The following is a 10,397-nucleotide window of genomic DNA, read 5'->3' on the forward strand; positions in this document are numbered from 1 at the left end:
TCTGATTAATTTTGCATTAATACTTTTTGACCATGGCCAAAATCATTTTTTCATGCCCCCTTTTTGTTATTTCTACCAGAAAGAAAAGCATATTGAGTCATTGACAACCTTACAATCCAAATTAAAGTCATCAATAAATCATGAATGTCCGTACACAATCAATAATCACTCTTTTCCATTTTTAGTGCTAGTCCACAAAAATTAATCACCTTTCGGTTTTCATAATTTTATCTCTATAATGATGTATAGAGATGGGTAATATTATCCACTCATAATATTAAAACCACTTTTTCTTCTCTTTATCTTTAATAGTATTTTACTAATTTTGCATCAAAGTTTCCATCCACTACCAAAAGTATTGACAGTCAACCATAGAGTATAACTGAAAAATATATAAAGATTTGAGAATAAGTGACAACATTGTGAAATGGGAATAACACATCTTACATTTTTCACAATAATAACATAGCATACTACACTCACCGAAACAAAAGTATCCGTTGAGAAAATCACGTGAGTGAGCACTTATCTGTTACGCAATGAATAAAAAGGGATTTTTATAAAAATAAAAAAAAGGAAATATGTAACTTATCTACACACACACACCTTTTCAAGTGTCCTGATGTGGATAATACTGGTTTGTAAAACAGATCAATTTCGCACGCAAGTTCAATTTAATTACCCAAATATTATCACTAACTGCAAGAATACAGCTTCGTGTGTAGTATTTTAGGTGTCGATCCACAGGGAAGGGAATGATTATTAAAACTTAACACTAAACAAAGCATAAAAAGGTTCGATTTTTGGTTTTGATGATTAATGACACTAAGTTAACAAACTAACTACGCAAGGATTTTAAACACGAGAAAAACAGGTCACTCCAAGTTGCTCCTTAGACTCGAATCATTCTACACATTTATCACACACAAATTTGGGATTAACTTATCAACCTAATCGCTTGCACTGAACATGTTTGCGACGTATAATTCACAGTCAGCTGAACACTTGTTCCATGAATTAATTTTCGAAGGCATTCAACTCCTGCGGAAGCGCGGGAATCTAACATCAACTACTATACGAGCTTACCTAATCCACTATCAAATTATCCTCTGAACAATTTTAATTTGATAGCATAACAATTGATTAATCCATCCATGTCTATGTTAAAGAGACAATAAACAAGGATTAGATATCTATCACAACAGATGCCTCTAAAGTAATAGAATTACGCATTAAACACAATCAATGATATCAAACGTGAGTTCAAAAGTGTAGAAGCATTCTAACGAGTCTAATTCACAACTTGGAGCAACAAATGAGCCTAGCCTTGATACATGATAAATTCAATGATTAAAACCGTAGAAGGCATGCTCTTTCGGAGTAGAATTGGATGGCGGAGTCGGATCGTCGGAGTGTCGGGTAGATTTTCCTCCTTCTCTTCTCTTCTTCCTTCTTCTCCCTTCTGTCTTCCCCTCTCCTTTTTTTGTCAAATCCGTCCTTTCTCTTTTTATTTCCCCCGCAAAACTGCCGAGAAAACTGCTGAAATACAGTTGAACCACCAAACGCCCGACCGGGCGAAATTAGAAGGGATAATCGCCCGACCGGGCGAAAGGCTTCTGGAGGTATCGTGGGGAAACGCCCGACCGGGCGTTTTGTGTCGTCAATAATCGCCCGACCGGGCGAACTTTCTGGAATCCTCATGCGTAACGCCCGACCGGGCGTTTTAGAAGCTCAGAATCGCCCGACCGGGCGAACTCTCTGGAATCTCAGCTATGCATTTCCGACGAACTTCCAGCTTCTAACACCCGAAACTACACTCAAAGCACGACTTGGTGAGTTATAATTAACATAGAAATGTTTAGTCTACGGGGGAAAAGTATAGGAAAAATGCTTCGCATCAAATACCCCCAAACTTAAGCTCTTGCTCGCCCCGAGCAAGATACATTTTAAGCACAAAAACTCAACCAAGTCTAACCCGCAAAGAGATTTTCATCAACAAGAATCAAGTAGGGACGTGAGTGACAAGATCTAAACCCCCGACATTTCCAATCGAGATTTCCCACTCTCAAGAACAATCACTCATCCCCCTAGATTTTCAAGTCAAGATGCACTTCAAAGTAAGTCCGAGCATACGATCAAACAACTCAAACCGTCATCATTGATTCATCAAGCACTACTAATCTCATAGACTCGCAGATTTCAAACCGAACTTCTTTAACTCTACCAAGCTATTTACACACATCCACAAGCATCAACGATTAGGTCCAAGGTCTTATTTCAAGGTTGTAATGTGGCTAGGGACGAGGTAGGATAAGTATGGATAGTGAGCTCAAAGGCTACACATTTGAGTGCCAAAATCTTCCCTCCTACAACATCCTTCCAAAGATCGAACAACCAAAAATTACAACCCAACTCAAACTCCCCCAAACTTGAGATCTATTCTAGACAAGATTACATCGCACAATTATAGAAGCTCTATCTTTATTTCATCAAACTTATTTTTTTTTTTTTTTTTTTTTTTTTTTTTTTTTGTAAAGACCTCGACTTTTGTGAATTTGGAGGTCGTCTTTTTCTTTTTCTTGTTCTTGTTTTTTTTTTTTTTTTTTTTTTTTTTTTTTTTTTTTCTTAGAACTTCATTCTTTTCACCTTCTATCAAGTCTAGAAATGTCTACTCTTTACAACTCACCACCCACACTCAAACTCAAACCACAAAGCTCAACTTGTATTTAGCACCCAAATAGTAGCAAGGTCTATCGATGAGGCTAAAATTAGGCTTATTTCAGTGGCTAAGTGTTTGGCTAAGTGTTTACACAAAGAATAAGAAATTAAGCTCAAGGTGGCTTCTAGGGGATCATTTGATGGACTAGGCATGTGATCATTTGGCCATGGAGTTCATCCTAGTGCCTTATCCTCCCAAATCGTTAACACAAACGAACGCAAGCACTTCACTCGATAAAGCAAATCAATCCAACATAATTTCCACAAGTCATGCGATTTTCATACTCTCCTCAACTCAAGAAATCGGATGTTATCACGACATGCTTTTTCACAAAGATCCATGCACCCATTCTATTCATCCTAGGCTTCAAAGTTCAAGTAAAATTAAGCAAGATTTCCCAACCAGAAAGCCGAAGATAAAGCATGCACCCGTCAACTACATAGATTCAAAACATCTTTATCACGCAAAACACCCAAAAAACATACAACACAAATCATTCATAACCCCCCCCAAACTTGAATGCATCATTGTCCTCAATGCATGCAAAGAAGACAAATAAAGTAAAGGGAAAGGAAACTCCCCCAAACTTGGCATGACGTCCATAGTGCATTCGGGTGGGAGGGTGGGTGTAAAAATCCTTTGCAGGTGTGCTTCCTCCTAAGCTCCAATCCTAACTCCCAGTTGCTCCTACAAAAAAAAACAAAAACTACAAAAAGAACACTCAATTCAAAATAAATGTTGGAGGAAAGAATTGAGCAAACAAAACCTCCAACATATGAAACCAAAAGATAAAAGAAAGAAAAAAACTTGGGTTGCCTCCCAATCAGCGCCTTTGTTTATAGTCGTTGGCTCGACCTTCTTCATCTTTGGTCTACACTTTCGGATTCTCTAGTGTGACCACCTCTTCTGTCTCCGTGCCACTTTCAACTCCAACATAGGCCTTCAAGCGTTGGCCATTCACCTTCCAAATGCTACCATTCTTCTGATCCCGAACATCCACAGCACCATAGGGGTATACCTTGTGCACCACATAGGGACCCCACCATCTTGACTTGAGCTTGCCCGGAAACAGTCTAAGCCGAGAGTTGTACAAAAGGACCAGTTGTCCCTCATGGAATTGACGAGGCTTAATGGCTGCATCATGTACCCTCTTAGCACGCTCTTTGTAGAGATCAACGCTCTCATATGCATGAAGCCTAAACTCATCCATCTCATTCATATCGCACATCCTCTTCTCGGCTGCAGCATCATAATCCAAATTAAGCTTTTGCAAAGCCCAAAAAGCTTTATGCTCAAGCTCTACCGGCAAATGGCAAGCCTTCCCAAATACCAATTTGTATGGTGAAGTTCCAATCGGGGTCTTATACGCCGTTCGATAGGCCCACAAAGCATCATCTAGCTTTTGAGCCCAATCCTTCCGAGACGGCCTTACAACTTTCTCAAGCACCCGCTTTATCTCACGATTGGAGACTTCAACTTGACCACTTGTTTGGGGATGATAAGGGGTAGCAACCTTGTGTTGGACACCATACTTTCCTAGGAGGTTTTCAAACAATTTGTTGCAAAAATGAGTTCCTCCATCACTGATAATGGCTCGTGGTGTCCCAAAGCGGTTAAAGATGTGATTCTTGATAAATTTCAACACCACTTTGGCATCATTGGTTGCCGAGGCCACTGCCTCTACCCACTTAGATACGTAGTCGACAGCAACGAGAATGTATTGCTGCCCATTAGACTTGGGAAACGGTCCCATGAAGTCTATTCCCCAAACATCGAAAAGTTCTACCTCGTGAATATTATTCATCGGCATTTCATTCCTCCACGAGATATTGCCGGCTCTTTGGCAACTGTCACATCGTTCTACATAGGCTTTTGCATCCTTGAAGATCGATGGCCAAAAGAATCCGGACTGAAGCACTTTAAAAGCAGTTCGTCGTGCTCCAAAGTGGCCGCCATACAACGAATCATGGCATGCAGACAAAATCTGAAGGTGCTCATGCTCTCCAACGCACCTTCGAATCACTCCATCACTACAAATCCGGAAGAGAAACGGATCTTCCCAAACATATGTGCGGGTGTCACTCAAAAACTTCTTCTTTTGGTTAGATGACAACCCTTCTGGTATAATGCCCGTGACAAGGTAGTTTGCCAAATTGGCAAACCACGGCACATATGTTTCCCGAGCCTCCACTTGCAACACTTGCTCGTCGGGAAATTTCTCATTTATCCTTTTCTTTCTTTCATCTTCCGTCTCTTCCAATCCCTCTAATCTAGACAGATGATCGGCTACCAAATTCTCGGTCCCCTTTTTGTCTTTGATTTCCACATCAAACTCTTGTAGTAAAAGGATCCACCTCACCAACCGAGGCTTTGCATCTTTCTTGTTCATCAAGTACTTGATAGCCGAATGATCCGTAAACACTACCACCTTCGTGCCAAGTAAGTAAGCACGAAACTTCTCAAAAGCATACACTACTGCTAGCATTTCCTTCTCTGTCGTGGTGTAATTCAGTTGAGCTTCGTTGAGTACTTTGCTAGCATAGTAGACAGCGTGTAGAACCTTGTCTCTCCTTTGGCCTAGAACGGCCCCCACAGCATAGTCCGAAGCATCACACATCAGCTCAAACGGCTTTGACCAGTCGGGTGTGATAATAATAGGAGCTTCGACTAGCTTTTTCTTCAGCAATTCAAATGCCTCAAGGCATTTCCCATCAAAGACGAACTTGGCATCCTTTTCAAGCAAGTTGCAAAGTGGCTTTGCAATCTTTGAAAAATCCTTTATAAAACGTCGGTAGAATCCCGCGTGTCCAAGGAAACTACGGATGCCCTTCACATTCGTTGGGGGAGGTAACTTTGAGATCACATCAATCTTCGCCTTATCCATCTCCAACCCCAACTCTGACACCTTGTGTCCCAACACTATGCCTTCCTTGACCATGAACTGACACTTTTCCCAATTGAGCACGAGATTTGATTCTTCACATCTTTGTAGGACCCGTCTCAAGTTTTCTAAGCAAAAGTCAAATGAGGATCCAAAGACGGAGAAATCATCCATGAAGATCTCCATGATGTCTTCATTCATATCAGAAAAAATTGCCATCATGCAACGTTGGAATGTAGCCGGTGCATTACACAAACCAAAAGGCATCCGGCGGAAGGCATAAGTTCCAATAGGACATGTGAATGTCGTCTTTTCTTGATCTTCCGGGGCAATTGCAATCTGATTGTACCCCGAATATCCATCAAGAAAGCAATAATGGGAATAACCCGCAATCCTATCGAGCAACTGATCCAGAAATGGCAACGGGAAGTGATCTTTTCTCGTCGCCGTATTCAACTTTCTATAATCCATGCAAACTCTCCATGAGTTCACCAATCGAGTTGCCAAAACCTCATTCTTCTCATTGACGGTCACGGTTATTCCCCCTTTCTTTGGTACACATTGTACCGGGCTAACCCACTCACTATCGGAAATGGGATAGATCATCCCATATTTCAGCAATTTCTTCACTTCTTTTTCAACCACTTCCTGCATAAGTGGGTTCAACCTCCTTTGTCTCTCTCTTACCGGCTTAGCTCCATCTTCCATCAAGATTTTATGCATGCATATTGCGGGGCTAATTCCTTTGATGTCGGCAATGGACCAACCTAGAGCTTTCTTGTGTGACTTCAGTAGCTCTATCAACTTCAATTCCTCTTCATCATTCAACATCGCCGATATCACAACCGGTAAAGATTCATCCTCACCAAGGAATGCGTATTTCAGATTTGTCGGGAGTGGCTTCAATTCTAGCTTTGGTGGTACTTCAATTGAGGGCTGCACATCCGCCACGAAAGTATCCACCACACATTCATTCTCTAGACTTGGTCGATCAATTTGAGCATCCTCACTTTCATCAAAATCAAAATCAACTTTAATTGTCGAACCAAAGTCTCTTTCCAAGCTCCCCTTATCATAAACGCTTCCTTCTATACTTGCCGAGCAACGCATCTTGTCAAAGATACACTTGTCGAGGACATCAACTCTAAAGCACGCTTTTGCATCACTAGGATGCTTCATCGCTTTCTCCACATTAATGGTCACTTGCTCACCATTAATTCTAAACGTGACAGAGTTGTCTTTAGCTCCTAACAACACATCTCCCGTGGCAAGAAACGGTCTACCAAACAGAATAGGTACCTCTTTGTCCTCGGGCATATCCAATACTATGAAATCAACGGGGATGACGAACTTGTCTACCTTGACCAAGACATCCTCTACTATTCCAGTGGGCTTCACAATGGAATGATCAGCCAGTTGTAGAGCAATGTCGATGGGCTCCATTCTGTTCTCCAGTCCAATGGCACGTGCTGTTTTCAATGCCATCAGTGAGATCCCCGATCCTTGATCCAATAGACATTTGGTAAAAATTGTGTTGCCTATCTCACAAGGAATCACACAACTTCCCGGATCCCTCTTCTTCATGGGCATCATTCCCGAAATCAATTGTGAGCAATTCATGCTCAATGCCACTATTCCCTCGTCTTGAAGTTTCTCCTTGTTTGCCATCATGTCCTTAAAGAACTTGGAGAACTTGGGGAAATTAGTGAAGAGGTCCACCAACGATACATCCACATTCACTTTTCGAATCACGTTCATCATCCACTCGAAGCTTTTCTCCTTTGGAGCTCTGTTCTTCCTCTTCGGTGGATATGGTGGAGGAGGAATGTGATCAGGGAAGTTGAACTTGCTTTTCGGGTCTAATGCCGGACTTGTCATCAGCTGTCCATTTGATCCCATCTCTACTTTCTGCTTTCCCTTCTTTTCTGCCAAAAACTTCTCACTTAACTCGGCTTCTACACCATTTTCCTTGCTGCCGGATGCAGCCTGTTCTTGACCATGTTGGGCACCCTGCACCAACGCGGGACTTCCCTTACATGCCTCGTCCGCCCCTGCGTGCGAGGAATGCAAGCCTAACATCTCATCCGCCCCTGCGTGTGAGATGCCGGAAGTACCTTGGCCGTCCATTGATGGTGTTGAATCCAACTCACGACCACTTCTCAAGACCACTGCCTTACACTGTTCATTGCCTCTCGGATTAGGTACGGTATTGCTCGGGATGGTGTTAGGAATCCTCGTGTGTGATGCCGTGGCAAGCTGCCCTATCTGCGTCTCAAGATTCCTCATTGTCGCATCCATCTGCCCAAACTTTTCCACCGTCCTTTCCTTGAAATTTTCGTTCTCCTTTTGACTCTTAGTCATGAAAGAGAGAATCTGCCCCAACTGATCCTCGACGGTTGGCTTCTTCTCATAACCCGGCGGTTGAGTGTTGTTCCTCCATTGATTTCCCGAGTTGTTGCTAGGACCAGCCTGATTCCATCCCGTTTGTTGAGGTCTCCAATTTTGCTGATTGTTGTATTGGTTGCCTTGATTGAACCCTTGGCGATTGTTGCCAATATAGTTCACATCTTCCACAGGTGGTCCTTGAAGACTTGGGCACTGATCAGTATGATGCCCGCCTTGGCACAACCCACATCTCATCACCGTCACAGCTTGGGGTTGAGGAGTCAGTTGAAGAGATTTAACTGCCTTTGTCATCGACGACATTTGAGTGCTAATGTCCGCCAGTTGAGCTTCAATTGCAGATACTCTCTCTGCATCCTTTGTAGCACCGAATGTGTCTCCTCCTTTCTCCGCTGCTCTCCTTGGGTTGTGCCAGTTCCGTTGATTGTTAGCCAACCTTTGGAATAAGGCTCTCACCTCCTCATGCGTTAAGTCATCCAGGTTTCCATTAGAGCCTGCAGTAACTAGTCCCGTGCCTTCATTATTGAGTCCCTTGTAGAATTTCAAAAGGTCATGCCCCGGAGCTAGTCCGTGACTTGGGCATTTCCTTATCAATTCCGTGAATCTCTTCCATGCTTCCGCGAAGGACTCGTCATACTTTTGTCGGAAAGAGGTGATCTCCTCTCTCAACTTCTCAATCTTCATAGGAGAATTGTATTCCAAGAGGAACAACGTCTTCAACTCTTGGAACGTTGCTATGTTGTAGCCCGGGATAGAGTCATACCAAGCTCTTGCTTTCTCCCTCAGAGAAAATGGGAATAAGACCCTCTTGATTAGATTGTGTTCCACATTCGGGGGTCTGTGAGAGTTCGTCAACTCGTAGAAGGCATTGAGGTGGCTCACCGGGTCCTCATCATCCCGTCCATGGAAAAGATTCCCCCCATTCACCAAACTAATATAGTGAGGTGGAATGTTGATGTTGTTGTTCGCATAAGCAAACTCTCCGGGGTACTCAATTCCCGATCTCAGTGTATCGCCAAACCTCACAACAGGTGGTGGTATCTCATTGTTATCTGCCATCTCACTTTCTGATTCTGAATCTCTTTCTGTACTCGGCTCGCTGAACAAGTTGCCTCTAATTGGACTCGGATAGTCCGGGAAGATTTCAGTAGGCGATCCTCTAACTCTTCTTCTTTGATAACAGAGCAACCCAAACGGTGGTGTACCCTGTGATCGCGTGTGCATTCACTTTTTTTTATTTTTATTTTTATTTTTACCTACACAACAGAAAATACACCAAGCACAAGCATAAAATATTTCCTAATTACCGAAAGCGAGACCTCTCGACAACTTCGGGGTAAGTCCTATAAAACGTGTGTGCTAGTGTGCAAACAAAACTACCTAAAACTAAACTAAGAGTTAGCTAAAAATTACCTAAAAGAATACACTCCTTCGTCTTCAAGTCCGGACGTGGTAGATGGCTATCACACCGTAGAACACGAACAATGTACCTATAAAACTCAAAAAGAAAAATCAAACAAAATAAAAACAAACAAACTATAAGCTAAATAATCGATTGCCTTCCCCGGCAACGGCTCCAAAACTTGATGTGGATAATACTGGTTTGTAAAACAGATCAATTTCGCACGCAAGTTCAATTTAATTACCCAAATATTATCACTAACTGCAAGAATACAGCTTCGTGTGTAGTATTTTAGGTGTCGATCCACAGGGAAGGGAATGATTATTAAAACTTAACACTAAACAAAGCATAAAAAGGTTCGATTTTTGGTTTTGATGATTAATGACACTAAGTTAACAAACTAACTACGCAAGGATTTTAAACACGAGAAAAACAGGTCACTCCAAGTTGCTCCTTAGACTCGAATCATTCTACACATTTATCACACACAAATTTGGGATTAACTTATCAACCTAATCGCTTGCACTGAACATGTTTGCGACGTATAATTCACAGTCAGCTGAACACTTGTTCCATGAATTAATTTTCGAAGGCATTCAACTCCTGCGGAAGCGCGGGAATCTAACATCAACTACTATACGAGCTTACCTAATCCACTATCAAATTATCCTCTGAACAATTTTAATTTGATAGCATAACAATTGATTAATCCATCCATGTCTATGTTAAAGAGACAATAAACAAGGATTAGATATCTATCACAACAGATGCCTCTAAAGTAATAGAATTACGCATTAAACACAATCAATGATATCAAACGTGAGTTCAAAAGTGTAGAAGCATTCTAACGAGTCTAATTCACAACTTGGAGCAACAAATGAGCCTAGCCTTGATACATGATAAATTCAATGATTAAAACCGTAGAAGGCATGCTCTTTCGGAGTAGAATTGGATGGCGGAGTCGGATCGTCGGAGTGTCGGGTAGATTTTCC

General features: G+C 41.9%; 1 protein-coding gene and 1 non-coding gene across 2 annotated transcripts; one reads left to right on the forward strand and one right to left on the reverse strand.

Moving 5' to 3' along the window:
• Positions 1-3,497: 3,497 nt before the first annotated feature.
• Positions 3,498-9,231, reverse strand: LOC121809308. The gene has a single exon (XM_042209869.1). The coding sequence runs from the start codon at positions 9,225-9,227 to the stop codon at positions 3,591-3,593; it is 5,637 nt and encodes a 1,878-aa protein (XP_042065803.1). The 5' UTR covers positions 9,228-9,231; the 3' UTR covers positions 3,498-3,590.
• Positions 8,569-8,675, forward strand: LOC121810144. The gene has a single exon (XR_006052402.1). It is a non-coding gene; the product is annotated as a small nucleolar RNA R71 (small nucleolar RNA).
• Positions 9,232-10,397: the final 1,166 nt, after the last annotated feature.

The sequence above is a fragment of the Salvia splendens genome, chromosome 6, assembly GCF_004379255.2.
Source record: "Salvia splendens isolate huo1 chromosome 6, SspV2, whole genome shotgun sequence".
NCBI classification, from domain to species: Eukaryota; Viridiplantae; Streptophyta; class Magnoliopsida; order Lamiales; family Lamiaceae; genus Salvia; species Salvia splendens.